General features: G+C 33.7%; 1 protein-coding gene across 7 annotated transcripts in view; it reads right to left on the bottom strand.

Annotated features, from left to right (window-relative positions):
* Positions 1-20,559, bottom strand: part of UNC79 (unc-79 homolog, NALCN channel complex subunit) — a 238,398-nt gene that overhangs the window by 154,900 nt on the left and 62,939 nt on the right. For all 7 annotated transcript variants that reach the window (XM_059373859.1, XM_059373862.1, XM_059373863.1 and 4 more), the window contains exons 6-7: positions 20,292-20,347; positions 19,422-19,551 (exon numbers count right to left, since the gene is read on the bottom strand). In XM_059373859.1, the coding sequence (XP_059229842.1) occupies positions 19,422-19,551; positions 20,292-20,347 (186 nt within the window). The remainder of the gene's footprint in view (positions 1-19,421; positions 19,552-20,291; positions 20,348-20,559) is intronic.

The raw sequence follows: 20,559 nt of genomic DNA, 5'->3' as shown, positions 1-20,559 counted from the left end.
TAACATTAAATTGAATCAATAATGTGAAACCTTCCTACAGAGAAAACCTCAAGTCCAGATGGTGTCACCAGTGAATTCTATTAACTGTTTAAGGAATAAATAATACACATCTTACAAAAATGCTTTAAGAAAATAGAACAGGAGGAAACTCTTCCCAACCCATTTTATGAGGTCAGCATTACTCTGTAAACAAAACAGATGACAATTATAATAAAAGAAAACTAGATCAATGCCTCTCATAAATGTAGGGGCAAGAAAACTTTAAAAACTGGCAAACTGAGTGTGGCAACATAATATAGCTGACAATATGGACCTTACCCCAATTAATATAAGGTTGGATTCACAACACAAAGCATATCAATGTAATTTACCATATAAACAAAATAAAGAAGTCATGTGATCATCTCACTAGAAGAAAATGTATTTAACTAAAATTGACATTCACTGATGATAAAAACTCTCAGTAAACTAAGAATAAAGAGGAACTTCCTCACTTTGATACAAAGCATCTGTGGAAAGCCTACAACAAACATCAGATTTAATGCCAAAAGTCTGAATACAAGCCTCCTAGGAACTGGGGGAGAAAGCAAAGATATTCACTTGCAGCACTTTTATTCAATACTGAACTGGAAATATGAGCCAGAGCAATGAGAAAAAGAAAGAGAGAGAGGAAGGAGGATAGCTGGGAAAGAAGTAAAGGGAGAGAGGGAGGGAGGGATGAAAGGAAGCAAGCAGGCAAATCAGAAAGACAAATTAGGAAGGAAGAAGAAAAAAATTTGATTATATTTATCTGCAAGAGAGGATAATCATGTACCCAGAAAATCTTAAGAAACTTACAAATAAGCTACAAAAACCAAGAGAGTTTAGCAAGGTCACTGGATATAAAGTAAAAATACAAAAATCAATTACATTTTTATGTAATTATTTATTATGCAATAAACAAGTAGAATATTAAATTCTTAAATACTATTTACAATAGCATCCAAACCCATGAGGAATTCAGGAATAACTTTAACAAATATCTATAAGATATTTGTATAAGACCTATACACTGGAAACTAGAAAACACTGCTGAGAAAAATTTTAAAAGGCCTAAATAAATGGTTAGATATGCCATGTTCATGAATCAGAAGACTCAATACTGAGTCTTTTCACAAGATGTCAAATTATCTCTATTTCTCCTTTGAAGTAGCTATACTGGACTTTCCCATGATATGTACTGATAAACTTCCTTTTGTTAACTAAATTTTAAATGTTTTGTCATTTTGGGGGCACCTGGGTGGCTCAGTGGGTTAAGCCTTTGTCTTCAGCTCAGGTTATGGTCTCAGGTCCTCCTGTTCAGCAGGGAGCCTGCTTCTCCCTCTCCCCCTGCCTGCCTCTCTGTCTATTTGTGATCTCTCTCTCTCTCTGTCAAATAAATAAATAAAACCTTAAAAAAAAAGAAATAGATAAATAAATAAATAAATGATACAACCCTTAAAAAAATAAATGTATTGTCATTTTCAACACAAAGGAATTCTAACTGGCACACGTTCAGAAGAGAAAAAAAATTCAGAATTCTTCTTGCCAAAGTTTATATGCAATAATGATGGTTTAGTCTCTCGGGGCTACTATAACAACCTACCACAGACTGTATAGCTTCCCACATTTATTACATTTATAGGGTTTATTACCGGTATACACTGATTAAGATAAGAACTACTACTGAAGGCATTTCCACCTTCATAGTTTCTCTCTAATTTGAATTCTCTGGTGTTTTAATGAGATACATTTTTCTACTAAATGGTGGAATTCTACTACTGGTGGAATTGGCATTCATATATCTTTCACCTGTATGAGATCTCACTTTTCTAGTAAAGGATGATTGATCAGTAAGACTTTCCCACACTCATTACATCCAAGGGTTTCTCTCCAGGATCAACGATGGATGTCCTAGTGTCAATCAGTATGACTTCTAACTAAACATGTTCCCACATTCATAGGTTTTCCTACCTGTATGAATTTTGTCATGCTTCATTTGAAATTAATTATAACTGAATGAGTTTTCATCTCCATCATGTTCATAAAGGCTCTTTCTTCTAAATTAAGTAAATCTAAGTTATCTTTTAAACTTCTTCCACCTAAGACATGTTCATGGAGTTTTTGTCTTGATGGGACAAATGATGTTTACAAATGAGATAAAATGAAATATGTTTGCAAAATCTTCATATCCATATAGCCTTTCTGCTATATGTAGGTATTTTATCATAGATGCAATTTATTTGATTCAAAAGTCCCTCTTTATATTCTTGGTGTATTTCTATTTGATTACCAGTTCCCCAGTCATCTCCTAGACAACCTGGAAGGGGGTGTTCCTTCTGCACCATCCATAGCTATTCTCCTGGCTCCAATTTGAAGATCATATCTGATATGAAAACAGGGCATCCCACTGAGGTGAAGTTCCTACTTTTTTCTAGCATCACATCCCTGAAGACAATTCTCTAAGCAGAATCAAGCTGCTGCTACTCTTCCAGAGTTAAAAGTCCATGGCTATATCCTCAAAGGTCACAGATCCAGCACAGAGAGCTTAAGTAACTTGATGAGGTCATGCTGGATTCAAGATGGAACCCATGCAGCCTGGCTCAAGTCTTTGCACACATGTGGAATGAAAATAGCAATCAAGCCACACAACAATCTAGTTAACACTGCAGGGGTGGCCAGTGGTCCAGCTAAGACAGTGCCACCATGGGGCATAGTCCAGACCACTTGGCCACTAATGGGACCAGCAAAATTGATTTTAAAAGAAAAAAATGAAGGGCTAGCCAAATAGATACTTCAAAGGAAAGACTATCAAGCTGACACCTGAGAAAAACTATCCAGTCTATGAATCAAAATGTTTTAGGAAGGTATTATAGCATCTGCAACTTGATGTGAGAACACATGGCCTCTATAAAAACAGGAGTAGAAAGTCAAAGAAATTCATGGTGAGGTGGGAAGCTAACAGAATGAGATAAAAATGAATTTGGACAAGAGATATGATAAGTATAATTAAACTAAAAATAAAAGAGCAAAATTAGAAACCCAGATTCAAAGCAATAAATACAGCTGTTTTGGGGGAAAAGTCATGTAAGTTATACAGTAAACCAAACTGAGAAGCCAAAAATATAGAAGATAAAAATACAGAAAATAGTGGTTAGAATAGATTCACAACATAGAAAATGAAAATCTGACCTATGAATTATGGGTATTCCTGAGAAAGATACCAAAACAATTTGAAGAAAGCAATAATTTAAAATTTCATTAATGGGAAGTTTCCTTTAAAAGATTGAAAAAGGGCCTGAATTTCCAGATTGAAAGCACTCTTAATGTTATAGGCAAAAGTCAATAAAAAGATGCTCATATAAAAAATATTTAAGAAAGTGACACCTGGGTGGCATAGTCTCTTGAGCCTCCAATGCCTGGCTTCAGCTCAAGTTGTGATCTCAGTGTCGTGAGATCAGGCCGAGTTGGGCTCGTTCCTCAGTGTGGAGTCTTCTTGATTCTCTCTCCCACTCCCTCTACCCATTCCACTCATTCTCTCTCTCACTCTCTCTCAAATAAAGAAATAAATCATTTAAAATGTATATATTTAAGAAAAGTTTTTTTAGTAAGTAAATCTCTAAGAACTAAGAGCAACCAAAATGATTTCTATAACAGACAAATCACACTGGTTTAAGATCTGTCTTCTATAATTCTAAATGCCAGAAAACAATGAAACAATATTTACATATTTTTTCACAGTGAAGCAGTTTCCCTCCATGTGTGAAGAAATAGAAAGATATTCTTATATATGCTGAACTAAAAATATATATATAATTTACATTCCACTCTTGACAATATTACAGAAAGAGTTTAGGTTCCATTTCCTCACAAATGACAGACAAATTAATATAAGCTGATTGTCCTATTGAGAAAAATTAGAAAACTGGACAAGATTAAAAGCAAAACAAACCAACCAAAAACAAATCAAAACAAAACACCAGAGAACATTATGGGAGAACTATTGGGCCATGCTTCAAAAGAAAAGAAAGCATCATCAAAAGGTGAAAATGGCATCTAAGGCTATGTTTCCTCCTTTGCCTATTTCTTTATCTGCCAATTCCACATGATGAGCAGATTTCAACAAACTCTTTGAAGTAGGGGAACAAAAATTGAAATTTGGGGACAATCAAGGAATGGGAAACCTAAAAATCTCCCTAGACATTGTAGGCAGACATCCCAAAATGCCATACTATAGAGTAAAGGGAAACAGAGTTAGACCAACCCTCAAAGGGACTGAAGACCAGCTTCAAATCATCTCAAGAATGTATGATATGGGGACGCCTGGATGGCTCAGTTCGTTGGGCAGCTGCCTTCGGCTCAGGTCATGATCCCAGCGTCCTGGGATCAAGTCCCGCATCGGGCTCCTTGCTCCGCAGTGAGCCTGCTTCTCCCTCTGACTGTCTGCCTGTGCTTGCTCTCGCTCGCTCTCTCTCTGACAAATAAATAAATAAAATCTTTAAAAAAAAAAAAAGAATGTACGATACGTCTTTTTTTTTGAGCTGCATTACGGTGACCTGGATTGTCAATGTCCATAGCCTCAAAATTTCCAGAGGCAAAAGCAAACCCTATCTGGTGAAATATAACATTCTAAACCTCAAATGAGCTCTATAGTTTTTCTATCTATTGTCTTTCACAAAATTTAAAAATACATAAAATTGTAAGACAAGTAAACAAAAGAAATGATAATAAAATCAGAATTTCCAGAGATTCATAAAATTGAATTATCAGAAACAAACTTTAAAATAACTATGCTTAATATGTTCTATAAAGTAAAAGACAAGTTAGAAAATAATCATCAAGGAACTGGTATTTCTCCTTTAAATTGCCAAATGGAAATTCTAGAACATAAAAATATAATTAACAAAATTAAGAATACAACTGGGAAGCTAAAGAATTAGTGAACAGGAAGATAAGTTGGAAAAAAAAGTTCAGCATGAAGCACAGAAAGATGAAATTAGGGAAGAGAATACAAAAATTATTCATAGGAGACAAGGAAGAAAGGTCTACCATATGTGTCATTGGAATTTCAGAAAGAGGGATAAGGAAAACAAAACCAAACAAACACCATATACGTATATATAATTAAACTTTTTAAAAAATATTGGCACAAACAGTGGAAGAGAGAATTCATAAACATGAAGACAGGTTAATATAAACCCAACTAAAACACAGATAAACTTCTTTTTTTTTTTTTTTTAACATGGGGAGTACCTGAGACCTCTGAAACAATAATAAATTTTTTTTTTTAATCTCAAGAGGAGAAGAGAAAAAGAAAGGGGAAGAATAATTACCTAGAAAAAATAACACCCAACATTGTTCCAACACCGATGACGAACATGAAACCAAAAATTCAAGAAGTTTGACAAACCTCAAGCAGAATGAATATAAACATCACTACACATAAGCAGATCATAATGAAACTAAACTATGACTACTAAATACCAAAAATAAAAAGAAAATCTTTAAAAGAGTCAAAGAAAAAAACATCCTATTACATTTAGGAATAAAATCATAAGAATGATGTAAAATTTCTGTCTTATAATTTGTTTCATTATCAGAAACAATGGCATGATATCCTTAAAGTATTAAAAAATTCACTGATTCACAATGAATTACAGTAGAAATCAAAACAAAAAAATTACGAGAACCCAAATATTTGGAAATTAAACAACATTCTAATAAATAACACAGGTAAAAGATTATCCAGCACTAAAAATTGTTTTAATACTTTTAAATGAATGAGAGTGAAAACATAACAAATCAAAATTTGTGTGATACAGCTAATGTAGAGCTTAGAAGGGAACTGGTAACCTTAAATGGATAATTACCACCAGCGTTTTTCACAGAACTAGATCAAACAATCCTAAGATTTGTATGGAGCCAGAAAAGACCCCAAAGAGCCAAAGCAATTCTGAAAAAGAAAAGCAAAGTCATGAGTCCAGACTTCAAGCTATATTACAAAGCTGTAGTCATCAAGACAGTATAGTACTGGCACAAAAACAGAAACATAGATCAATGGAACAGAATAGAAAACTCAAAAATGGACCCACAGCTATATGGTCAACTAATCTTTGACAAAGCAGGAAAGAATATCAAATGGAAAAAAGACAGTCTCTTCAACAAACGGTGTTGGGAAAACTGGACAGCAACATGAAAAAGAATGAAACTGGACCACTTTCTTTCACCAACACCAACACCAATCATGAATATTACTCAGCCATCAAAAGGAATGAAATCTTGCCACTTGCAATGACATGGATGGAGCTAGAGTGTATTATGGTAAGTGCTATAAGTCAAAGAGGAAAACAAATACCATATGATTTTACTCATATATGGAATTTAAGAAACAAAACAGATAAACATATGGGAAGGAAAAAAAGAGAGAGGGAAGCAAACCATGAGACTCTTAATGATAGAGAACAAACTGAGGGATGATACAGGGAAATGGGTGGGGGATGGGCTAAATGGATAATGGGGATTAAGGAGGGCACTTTTTATGATGAGCCCTGGGTGTTATATGTAAGTGATGTATCACTAAATTCTACTCCTGAAACCAGTATTACACTATATGCTAACTAACTAGAATTTAAATAAAAATCTGAAGGAAAAAAAATGGGTAATTAGAAAAAGTTTTAGTGTTGAAAGTCAACAATCTAAGCCTTCAATTCAAGAACATAGGGAGAAAATGAGTGAAAATTAAACTCAAGAAAAGAAAAGGAAGAAAATAGTAAAGATACGGGCAGAAAACAATGAAATACATAAATCGTTTTCTTATCTGTTGTTGATTTAGCTGATCCAAGTATTTGAAAAAGTTTAACATCTATTTGTGATAAAGCCTTGTCAATTGGAAATGAAACCAAAACTTCCTCAAACTGACAGTAAAGGATATCTGCAAAACCCTAAAGCTAAAAACCACTTAATGGTGAATATTTTCTCAAGTTAGGAACAAAACAATGGTAGCTATTCTTACACCACTTCTATTCAGCATTATTCTGAAAGTACTAGGCAATGAGACAAAAAAGTAAACAAACAATAAGTGGTATAAAAATTGGAAAGAAAGTAGCAAATTTGTCTTTATCTACAGATGACACCATTGTTCATATAGAAAATCCAAGGAATCAATCAACTATTAAAACTAACTGAATTTAGCAAAATCATGGAATAAAAATAAATATGCAAAAACCAACTAAATATCTGTATAGTCTCAATAAACAATTGGAAATTGAATTTTTAGATAATGCCATTTACAACAACATCAAAATAATCGAATATCTAGGAACTAATTTAGCAAAAGAAATACAAAAATTCTATACAAAAAACGACAGAACACTGTTGAGAGAAATTTTGATGATGTTAGTCATTTCCAAATAGAATTATAGATTTTACATGATCCAGATCAAATCCAGCAGAATTATTTTTGTAGAAATAAAGTCTGATACTAAAGTTTATATAGAAATGCATTAAACCTAAAATAGGCAAAGAAAAATGGTCAGAACTTGCACCATCTGATTTTAAGACTATAAAGCCAAATTATTTAAGACAGTTTGTATACTGGTATTCAGATCAATGAAACAAAATACAGTCCACAAATACGCTCACATATGTATGACCAAGAGGTCAATACAAGTCAGAGGATAAACTTTTCAACAAAGGGTGCTGGAACAAACAAATAAATGAGCCATACCTATCACACACAAAAATTTAACTAAACACTTTAATGTGTGAGCTAAACTATAAAGCTTCCAAAAGAAAACAAGGAAGACTATCTTCATGATTTTAGAGAAGGCAAAAATTTCTTAGGACATAAAAGGCGCTAACCATAAATGAAAGAATAATAAACTTTAGTTTATTAAAATTAAAAATTCATGCTCATCAAAAGACTGTTAGGAAAGTAAAATAACAATCCTATATTGAAAGAAAATATTTGTAATATATAAATCTAACAAATGACTCCTACCAGACTACATAAAAAACAACTGTAAAACAACAATCAAGAAGTTTAAAATTGAGCTACCCTATGACCCTGCAATTGCATTACTGGGTATTTACCCCAAAGATACAGATGTAGTGAAAAGAAAGGCCACATGCACCCCAATTTCATAGCAGCAATGTCCACAATATCCAACATGTGAAAGGAGTTGAGATATCCTTCAATAGCTAAAAGGATAAAGAAGATGTGGTTCATATATGCAATGGAATATTACTCAGCTGTCAGAAAGAATGAATACCTACAATTTGTATCAACATGGATGGAACTGGAGGGCATTATGCTAAGTGAAATAAGTCAATCAGAAAAAGACAAGTGTCATCTGGTTTCACTCACATGTGGAAAATAAGAAATAGCACAGAGGACCATAGGGGAAGGGAGGGAAAACTGAATGGGAAGAAATCAGAGAGGGAGACAAACCATGAGAGACTCTTACTCTGAGAGGTAAACTGCAGAAGGGCTGCAGAAAGGATGAAGGAGGGGAGATAAGGTGATTGGAAAATAGGCATGAAGCGGGGTATGATCTGATGAGAACTGTGTTATACGCAATTAATGAATCACTGAACACTACAGCAAAATCTAATGATGTACATATGTTGGCTAACTGAATTTAAATTTTAAAAAAGCAAATAATCCAATTAATGCCTATAGGAAAGATCTATCAGGTACTTCATAAAATATTTGAATGACCAACAAGTATTTGAAAAAATACTCAACATCAGTCATCCAGGAAATGCAGATTAAAACCACAATGAGATACACACCCACCAGAATAGCTAAAATTCAAAACACTGACAGTTGCAAATGTTAGCAACGTTGTATAGCAACTGAAACTCTCATACATTATTGGATGAAATGTTAAATGGCATAAACACTTTACAGAGCTATTTAGAATTTTCTTACAAGCTCTGTGACCCAGCAATTACACTTCTAGTTATATACCCAAAGGAAATGAATGCATATGCCCACACAAGGTTTGTATAAAATGTTCTTGGCAGCTTCATGTAAATTGGCCATAAACTGGAAACAAACCCAGGTGTACATCAATATCAGAGTTGAAAAAAAACTACAGTATATTCATGGAGTAGAATACTTACTTAGCAATTAAAAGAACTAATAATATCTTCAACTTAGATTAATCTGAGTAACATTATGTGAGTGAAGAAGTCAAACACAAAACCTTTGATCAGACACAAACATACTTTGATCTCTACTTATATCAATCTCTGATTTATACAAATATAGGAAATATATATAAACAGGAGTAGTGACTACATCAGGGTAGAAAAGGGGGTACTGATTGGAAAGAGTCATGCCATTACTTTCTGGGGGTGATGGAAACATGCTACTATCTTTATCTGGGTAATGATTAAATGAGCATTATATGTTTGTCAAAAATGATCCAGCCATATCTTGATCCTGGTGGATCTTGACATACATAAAATATGCCTTAATAAAGTACTATTATCACTAATAAAATAGAGATAATGCCTGACAATTTCCCAAAACTGACAAGAGACATCAAACCATGAAATCCTATGAACGTCCCCTGCACCAGGAAAAGACAAACATAAATAATATCACAACCAGATATACCATTGTAGAACTGCTGAAAAATCAAAAAATAAAGAAAACCTACTCTCCACAATGGGTACATCACCCAGATAGAATCAATAAAGAAATAGCAGATTTGAAAACTACAGACCAAATGAATATGCCAAACATATATGGAACATTCTATCCAACAACAGTATAATATACGTTCTTCTCAAGCACACATGGAATATTTTCTGAAACAGACCATATATGTAGGGCACACATATATATATATAGGCCACAAAACAAGTCTTAGCAAATTCAAGGAAACTGAAATCATACCACATATCTCCTCTAACCACAATGGCATGAAACTAGAATAAAAAGAATAAACATCAATAAAAGGAAGAATAATGGAAAATTCATGAACACATAGAAATTAAATAACACTCTCTTGAACAGCCAATGGATCACAGAAGAAATTAAAGAGGAAATAAAAAAGTTTCCTGAGACAAACAAAAATGGAAACATACCTGTGGGATGTGGTAAAAGTAGTCCCAAGAGGGAAGTTCATACCAATAAATGACTACATTAAGATGCAAGAAAAATCCCAAATAAACAACCTAACTCCACACCATAAGGAACTAAAAAGAACAAACTGAGTCCAAAGTCTGCAGAAGAAAGAAAATAATTAAGACTAGAGCAGAATAGGTGAAATAAAGAACAGAAAAACGAAAAAAAAAAAAAAAAAAAAAGATTACCCAAACTAAGAATTGGTTCTTTGAAAAGAAAAAATTGGCAAATCCTTAGCTAGACTAACCAAAGAAAAAGAGAAGACCCAAATCAACAAAAGTATAAGTGAAAAAGGGGATATTACAACTAATAGCACAGAAATACAAAAGATCCTAAGAGGCTATTGTGAACAACCATATGCCAACTAACGGACAACATAGAAAAAATGGAATAATTTTTAGAAACATACAACTTACCAAGATTGAATCAGAAAGAAATAGAAAATCTGTATAGACTGATTACTAGTAAGGAGATTGAACAGTAATCAAAAACCTCCCAAGCAGCAAAAGTGCAGAACCAAATTACTTCACAGATGACTTTTACCAAACATTTACAGAAGACAACACCAATCCTTCTCAAACACTTCCAAAAAACCAAAGAGGTTGGAACACACCCAAACTCATTTTATTAGGCCATCATTATCGTAATACCAAAACCAAAAAAATATACTATTAGAAAAGAAAAGAAAATTAGGCCAATATCCCTAATTAATATAGAGTAAAAACTCTCAGTAAAATACTAGCAAACCAAATTCAGCAGCACACAGAAGTATTATTCACCATGATCAAATTAGATTTGTCCCTGGGATACAAGGATCACTCAACATATGCAAATCGTTTAATGTAATACATCACATTAATAGAATGAAATAAAAGAATTGTATGATCATTTTGATAGACACAGAAAAAGTTCTTGACAAAATTCAACATCTATTCATGAAAAAAAACTCAAACTAGGCACACAAGGAACATATCTCAACATACTAAAGGTCATATATGACAAGCCTACAGTTAATAACATACTCAACATTCAAGAGTTGAAAACCTTTCCATTGAGTTCAGGAACAAGACAGGAGTGCCCATTCTCAGCACAGTACTGGAAGTTCTAGCTAGAGCAGTCAGGTAAGAAAAAGAAATAAAAGGTATCAGAATTGGAAAAGAAGAAGTAAAATTATCTCTATTTGCATATAACATGATTTTAGATAGAAAATCCTAAAGATGTAACCAAAAATCTTTTAGGTCTTATCAGTGAATTCACTAAGGTTGCTAGACACAAAATTAACATAAAAATCAGTAGCATTTCTATAAATTAACAATGAATTTTCTGAAAAAGAAATTTAAAAATTGATCCCATCTACAATAACATCAAAACAATAAAATACTTAGAAATAAATTTAACCAGAGAGTGAAAAATCTCTATTCTGAAAACTGTAAGACATTAATGAAAGAAATCAAAGACACAAATAAATAGAAAGGTATTGTATGTCCATAGAGCAGAAGAATTAGTATTATTAAAATGTCAATACTACCAAAAACCACCTATAGATTCAATGCAATCTATCAAGATTCCAATGACATTTTCTACAGAAATAGAAAAAACACACACCTAAAATCTATATGGAACCATAAAAAACCCCAGATATCCAAAGAAATCCTAGGATGGGAGAACAAAACAGAAGGCATCACACTCCCTGACTGCAAACTATACTATAAAGCTATAGTAAACAAAATAGTATGGTACTGCATAGAAACAGAAAAATAGACCAATGAAACAGAATCAAAACCATATGGCTTAAACAGTGATAGATGTCAATTATTTCTCAATAAAACTGGAAAAAGATACTTTTAAAAATTTCAACCAAACAAAAAAAATAAAGAAAAATTTTCAAAATAAAGGCAGTTTACCTTCAAAAGAGCAACAATGACAGCTAACTTCTCAACAGAAACAATGAAAATGAAAAGATCATGAAATACCTTCAAAGTGTGAAAAGAAAATCACTGCCATAGAATTCTATATACTGAGAAAATAGCTTTAAAAAATCAAGTCAAATATGGTGACTAATATAACACAATAAAAAAATTAAATTAAATTAAAAATAAAGTCAAAATAAAAGGTATTTTCAAACTATCATTGAGAAAATTTATCCCCAGTAGAAAGGCACTAAAGGAAATATAGAAAGGCTATTATTAAGGAAAAAATAAATAAATCCCAGATGGGAGCTTAGAAATATAAAAAGAAGAAAAAAGCCATAAAAAAGAAAATTGAATGAATAATGATTTCAAAGAATAATAATTACATGTTTTAAATTATAAAAAATAGAGCACAAAGCATAACATGGAAGTTTGGAGGGGGCAAAAAAAGAAGTTATATCTTCTGTTATTTTACAGGAAAGGGTAATAGTACTATTTTATATTAGACACTGATAAGTCAAAAACACATAGTATAATCTCTAGGATAATGATTAAAAGAATACAGAAGACTGAGTAACTCAATTAAGACAGAATACTAAATATGCCCAATCAGTGCAAGAGAGGCAAAAAGGAGAGATAATAGGGAACACAAAAGAGGCAGGAGAAATAAAAAGCAAATAGAAAAATGGGGGATTTGAAATCAAATATGCCAATAATTTGGTAAGTAGGTAGATGTGTACTAAGTGCTCCAAATAAAAGGCAAAAACTATGAAAATTGACATTAAAATATAGAACTGCATGCTGCTTACAAAACACACATGAAATATAAGAAAATAAAATAGGTGAAAATAAAAGGATGGAAAGTTACACTATTCAAACTCTCATGAAAGCTGGTATAGCTATATTAGTCTAAGATAAAGTAGAGTTTAACACAAATAAACATTAATAGAGATAAAATCATGCATTTCATAATGGTAAAAGTTTCAATTCACCAGAAAGATGTTGCATTCTAAATTTTTATGCAGCCTTCAAATTCATACAGCAAAAACACAGAACTACAAGGAGAAATACACAAATTCACAATCACAGCAGAAGATTTTTAAATTCTATTCTCGGTAACCAATAGAAGAAAAAGACAAAAATACAGTAAAGATATAGAAGATCTAAACTACATGATTAGGAGATTTTATTTGACATATCGAGAACACAGTATCCAACAACTGCCAAATACAAGGGGTTTTTTTAAGCACACAGAACATTATAAAATGACCATAGCCTCAACCCTAACGAAGTGTAAAAACCATAAAAGGGATGAAATAATTCAAAGTATGTTGTTTGGCCACAGAGGCATCAAGCTAATCAATACAAAACTTCACGAGGAAAGTCCACCTATGTTTAGAAATCAATCATTACCCTTCTAAATGGGTCAAAGAAGAAACCATGAAGGAACTTAAAACTCAGCATAGCACAAGTTGTAACCACTGCAATAAGTTGACAGACATAAAAGACTACAGGACTGAAGAGAAGACATTGAACTGTTATTATTCAGCAATAATATAACTGCACACATGAAATTTTTTAAAAACTTTAAATAAACTATTAGAATTAAAAAAGTGATTTAGCAAGGTTGTTGGATATAAGATAAATACACAAGAATTAATTGCATATCTACATACAAGCAAAGAAGAGTTAGAAAATGCAATTCTTTTAAGATATATCTTTGACAATAACATCAAAAAATGAATACCTAGGAACACACTACATGAGATAAGCAAACCACCTACACAGAAAACTATGATGCAGCACTGAAGGAAACTAAAAAAAGCCTAAAACACAAGATATACTTCTAGAACATGGATTGGAAGACTCAAAATTATAATAATGTCAGTTCCCCAAACTGATCTATAGATTCAAGGCAATCTCAGCCAAAATCTTAATAGTTTAGGGGTGTGTTTGTGTGTGTGTTTAACTTAACAGACTCTTTAACTTAGCATATAGCTAGGAATAATCTTGAAAAAGGAATAAAATAAGGAGGAGAAGGAGAAAGACTAGAAAGAAGAGAAAGTAGGGGGAGACAATGAAGAGAACAGCAACTACAAGGTAGAAAGACTTGTACTGAAGGATATAAACGTTTTATTATTAAACTACATTAATTTAGACAGTGTGGTTTTGGGAAAAGGAAAAATATGCCAATTAAACTAAATAATGACTCCAGAAAGAGAACCATCCTTAAATAGACACTTGATTTATAACAATAATGGTACTACAGAGCAGTAAGAAAAGGGCAATCTTTTCAATAAATGATGTTGTCTATTGCTTATCCATAGAGAAAAAAAAATTGACTCTTACCTCACAACAGACAGAAAAATTAATTTCAGATACATCTAAATGTACAAGATAAAAAAACAAATATTCTAGAAGATAGCAATGAATAACATCATAACTAGTATGGAGAAAGATTTTCTTAGGATATAAGGAAAAAGATTGCTAATCTGATTATATTAAAATAAGAACTTCAGCTAATCAAAAGTCATCATTTACAGAGTAAAAAAAGATAAGATACTTTGCAACATACTTTACTGACTATATACAGAGGATACCCAAATAGCCAATAAATTTATGAAAAATTGTCCAACTTCATTATTAATCAGGGAAATGCAAATTATAACCACAGTAAGATACTTCTATGGCCCTTGAAAGTGGCGAAAATTTTGAAAACAAAATAAAGTATTGCCCTAAATGTGGAATATAGATAAAACGAACTCTCGCATACTGGTATTGGGAGTATAAATTAGTACAACCCTTTTTGGAAAATTGTTTGCAAATAAAATTAGATATACACAGGGGAGGGGAAGATGAAAAAAATTAGATATATGCATACCCTCTGATCCAGCAATCCTACCCCAGATGTATATCTAACAGAAATGTGTGCATGCATGCACCAAAAGATATATAGAAGGACATTCATAGCAACTACTTTTAATAGTCAAAAAGCAGGAACAGCCCAAATAGCCATTAGTAGCAAACCAATACATACACTGCAGTACATTCATTTTGTAGAATATACATACAGCAATAAAAATAAATGAAACACAATTATGCTCAACCCACAGACAAATCACACCCAAGCACACACACATACATGCACATATACACACAAATAAATAATGTATGATTCCATTTATATACAACTCACAATAGGCAACACTAATCTTTGATGCTGGAAGTCAATTTAGTGGCTATCTTTGGGATAGAACGAGTGGGTAATCATGGTGGCAAACATGGTGGGGGATGTTCCCCGTACACTTGCAATTTGTATGTTTTTCCACTTGTGTATAATGTAACAAATATAAAGGGTTTAAAACATTTCTTAAAGCTTGTGGAGATAAAATAACAAGATAAACAAGAACTCAATAATAGAGAAGTTACAACATAAAAGGTTGACTTTCCTGTACTTGTATACAACTCAAGAATCCAATGGTACTAATATAAAGTTAGATATCTGGTAGCCTAGACCAAAGTCTACCCTTGTAGTGCTTATCTTTAGTTATTCTTTGCCATGTTTGCAATGAACTCTGTCTTGGAAACGCCTATCTTATGCCACATCTTTTGTTCCCTAGTTCAGATAGAAACTACACAACTGGTGCTGACTGGTGCTGATCTAAATTATTTACAAGCTGAGACACAGTCACCAAAAAAAGGCTAAATAATTTCTTTCTCCCCAACAGAGAAACAGCTTCATAAAATGACAGAATGGCTATTTCCACTGCCAAGAAACTTCCCTGTAATTTTTGCATCTTTAAGACTTGTAATTAATGACCAAAACAATTGAAGCAGTTTTTGTTCTTGACAAATAGCAATAAGCCCCAAAGGGGCAAACGCTGTAGATTACCAAATCTTCACTGTTTGATATTCTTCATATGAGCTGTAATTATTCCTATGTTACTATGCTTAAAAAAGCAATAGATAATTTATGTACACATACATGTACAGTTAAACTAATGGTTAATTTCCTAATAATTACTAAATCTACATGGCTATAAGTGGGTTCAGAGTATTATTCTTTAAACTTTTCTGTGTTTTCAAAGTGTCCCAATAAAAGCTTGGGAGGGAAACCTTGTATGATTATATATAATAGGAATTCAATTTGTTTTAAAATATGCACCCCCCTCAAAAAAAACTAGACAGAACCAAAATGTTAACACTGGTCATTTCTAGGTAGTAGCATTTTTTTCCTTCTTAAATATTTCTATAATTTTTATAAAAGCAAAGTCTTTTTGAAAAATTAATTTCACTTTTTAAAAAAGAAATAAATCACTCAGAAAGCATACAAAAGTTATTGGTCCCTAAGATAGTATTTTATCTTTGAGTTTCCAAGCCCATAAAATTCTATATCCCTATAATTTTTATTATTAAGAATAATGAATATTTAGAGTTAGAGTGCCATCTAAATACTGATGATACCCTTTAGTGCATCTTTCATCGTGGCAGACATTGTAGATAATTTCTAACGCTCCAGCTAAAGTTTAACTGAAGAACTGATTTGAGAGAAGTAATGTCATACTGTCAGAATAAAAAAATGTGGGTTTTCAATGAAGATACTCTACGTTCAAACTCAAGCTGTGCTCCTTTATTATCTGTGTGAATGTCGCCAGACTCTGTGTCCCAATCATCACCTGTAACACTGAAATAACAAAACCTACCTCTCAGGGTTTTTTAAGGATTGAGAAAATGTCTACAAAACCCAATAGGATGCTTGTCCATAATTGCATTCAGTTGGGAGAAGGCTAAAATATTAGGTGAGATGGAAGCAACTAAAACAATATCTGACAAACAGCCAGCGCTAGATAAATAGTAATATATGGACTAGTACGATTGATTTTTCCCCCCCAGGATCTCTTTTGTTTCCTGTATAGAATGCTATGGTCCACCGGAATAGGGGTTCCAAGGGAGTTGCTTCCCCAGGACCTTGCACAGTGCCTGGCAGGTAGCAGGCACATAATGCCACACAGTTGAAAGACTAGAAGGGGGAAGTGGGTAGACATATGATCACAGGAATGGACAGAAGGATGGATGCCGGGAGACACAGACATCTTGTCCAGGTAGGCCAAGAGAAGATGAAAGAATTGCTCTGTTTTTAGTAGGCACAGACTGAACTATTCTGGGGAGACAGGTTCAGCTGGCTCTTCCTGGGGAATGAAGACACCAAAGGAAATGGAAGCCACTATCAGTTTGTAAGGTTTCTGGGATATTCGAACAGAGAAATCTCATCATGTTGGCTTCTCCCTGTAAAACCTGTCCGTGGTTTCCCTTTGCTGTTAGGATAAAATCCCAATCCCTTCGCAGGCCCTGCCAGGCTTTCTACTTCTCTCTAGCTGCTCTCCTCCTGTCACTCCATTGTCTGATACACATAACCTTTTCCAGTTCCTAAATACGATCATGATATATCATGCCTCCAAGTCTGAACCCATGCTATTCCTTCTGCCTTAAATCTACATTTTATCCACTCATGATTCACTCTCCCTTTGACATCCAGGGCGTGCATTATCTTTCAGGTATTGGCTTACCTGTCACTCACTCAAGAATCTTCCTTGACAACTTAACTCTCCCCAAACCTGCCCACACCATCAGGGTGAGTTTCAGAGGCCCCTGCTGCATAGTTCCACAGCTCTCTGTATTTGCACTACCTTAATACTTACTACACTGTAAAGCGGTTTCCTGCTCTTTTCAGAAACTGGAATGTATGTGCCAAGACATTAGTGATTTTAGTCTGCTTTTTTCATTCCTTGACTACTCAGTGTTTAGAACAACACATGGCTAATAGTAGACACCCTACAAATACTTGTTGAATTTCCATCTCCAAACTACATTAAGCTCCATGGGGTCTGGTTCTGAATCGGTTCTTACATCATCAGGAAATAGTGCCTGGCACATAATAGTAATTCTTCAAATATTTATCAAGTAAATAAATTTCATTTGATACCAGTTCCCCATTCATACATCACATAAAGGCTTACTTCATTTATCTACCAAGAAGCAGCTGAATATTTCAATCATTTCATCTATTTTATTAATGCTTCCAGCTTTTTTCCTGTTTTTACAGATTATCGACTTAGCAACACCTAAGCATTCTCTACTATTCTTGATTTAAAATGCCAATGATACCAATCTCCATGTTTTTAAAGATTTTATTTATTTATTTGACAGACAGAGATCAGAAGTAGGCAGAGAGAGAGAGAGAGAGAGAGAGAGAGGAGGAAGCAGGCTCTCCGCAGAGTGGACAGCCCGATGCGGGGCTCGATCCCAGGATCCTGGGATCATGACCTGAGCCGAAGGCAGAGGCCTTAACCCACTGAGCCACCCAGGCGCCCGGAATCTCCATGTTTTTAAAAGGTACTTACTATTTACCTTCATTGTTTTAATTAATATTATTGCTACCACTAAAGCCAGTATTATTTGTTCTGAATTTAGAATAAGTCCACCAAAGATCATTAAAGCTCAAAAAGCAGGTGTTAATATCTCTAACATTTGGTTTTAATTAGGAACTTAAATCAGACACCCGAATTAAATTAAATCCCCTTTGAACCACCTCAAATCACCTTTAGAAAGATATATCAAGAAAGAAGGAAAGTCTCAGAGCATCAGTATACAATCTCACAATAACTCAAATAAAAGCTAACTTTGCAAAACACCCCCTCGCTTATTTTCATAAAAATATGTAGACAGCTAGGTTGGGAGGAGGTTAGGCAGGGGCAGTTTCGTTGGCCACAGGTTCCTTCTTTGATTTTATAACACGTCAACATAAACAACACATAGGACCTGATGCTTGTTTGTTTTTTGGTAAGTATAAGCCTTTCCATTCAAATTCAGTGTCTATTTCTTGGTTATTAGTTATACAAATATTCACTGATTGTTGACTCTTCCTGTCCAATGTGACTTGCAGGGTCACTTAGTTTTTATTTAGCATATGAACTGGTAATGTCGAAAGCGCAAGTCTTCTTGTCTGAGCAGAATTAGCCATTTGGGGTTTTGCCCAGTGGTGGGCACATCTGCAGCAACCGTCATCACTCACACCTCTGATAACAGTTAGCAATAGTGAGGAACCCAGGCAAGTGTACGGCAAGTGAGACCGAGACTTGACCAGTTTGCCCAGGTGTCATAAAGGCTCTTGGAATCAATTTTCTTTCATGTATTTTATACCACTCAGTTTCAGAAAGGGTTAGTGACAATATCTAAAGGCACATAAATATAATCCAGACAGATTTTTAAAAAATAATAATAAGTCAGTGAGGCAAATGTGGCATAAGAGAAATAAAAAATAAAAATGGGGCATGACAGGGTTCTTGCCTCCTTACCTGTATACTGCAAGCCCCTGTATTCACTTATTGCCCCAGGAGGCTTTAAATTGGGCCAGTAATGGAACAGCATTTGCACAGCAGGAGGCTTCACCTGTGAAGGCCCATAGGCGATCACATACAAAAGATCCTACAGGAAACAGGAAGAGTACTTTGACTTAGCATCATCAAATAAAGATGAGACTAGCTCATTCAATATTACCAAAGCAGTGCAAAATCCAATAGAAGAGTTGGGTGGTTCCTCCCCCACCCCCTCACCCTCTCCCTCCACTCCCTCCCTCCCTCCTTCCTCCCCCTACCCACTTCACTGTGATCTCACCTTCGAGGTATGCTTCTCAGATGAGATCATATTAAAACATTATTTTTTATTATTTATTTATGGGTCCTGTAAATAATCACCTCCCCTCCCCTCTAGCTAAAGATCAAAACTACACTGTCTTTTAATAAATTCTTCTCTACTCAGGATAATGTTAAAGGAAGACCTTAGAATAGCATGAACCAGTTTGTCAAACTCTGTGTTTTTCAAATATTTTCCTAAAATCCATTTCTTAACAATCCACATTTCCTATTTGAAAGAATACAGGTTTTTTAGCAACATGTCAAATGAAATAAAATTGCCAAGTAATATAACATTTGTTGAATTCTGATCATAAGAGCTAACCAATTACTTTTTCTGTCAGGCCACTGTGTTCTTCAAGTATCATTTCTGCCTTAAATAATAAACTAACCAGGAAGGAAATAATTCCAGGTTCTGCCACACCGAAATAATAAGACACCAATAAATCCGACCTGTTTTAATAGGCAAAATATTTGTACTCCATTATACAAATTGAGTTTGTGGCTATGAGTTAAATTTGGCCCAAAACTTACTTTCCAGACTTCTTGCTTATATTTCATGAGGCATTCCAATAATTGACAATGATACACTGTAAGGAAGAAAATATAATTTGAACACAAATTGTAAACATCAGATAAAATATCCTTTTAGATATAATAAAATATATTAGTATGACTTTTCATCTAATCATTAAATTAGAAGTTATTTACTTCCAAAAGAATGAAACTGGACTGCTATCTTACCCATACATAAGAGTAAACTCAAATCCATTAAATACCTACATGTGAGACCTAAAACCAT

The sequence above is a fragment of the Mustela nigripes genome, chromosome 13 (assembly GCF_022355385.1).
Source record: "Mustela nigripes isolate SB6536 chromosome 13, MUSNIG.SB6536, whole genome shotgun sequence".
NCBI classification, from domain to species: Eukaryota; Metazoa; Chordata; class Mammalia; order Carnivora; family Mustelidae; genus Mustela; species Mustela nigripes.
This window is presented reverse-complemented; position numbering and strand designations above follow the sequence as displayed.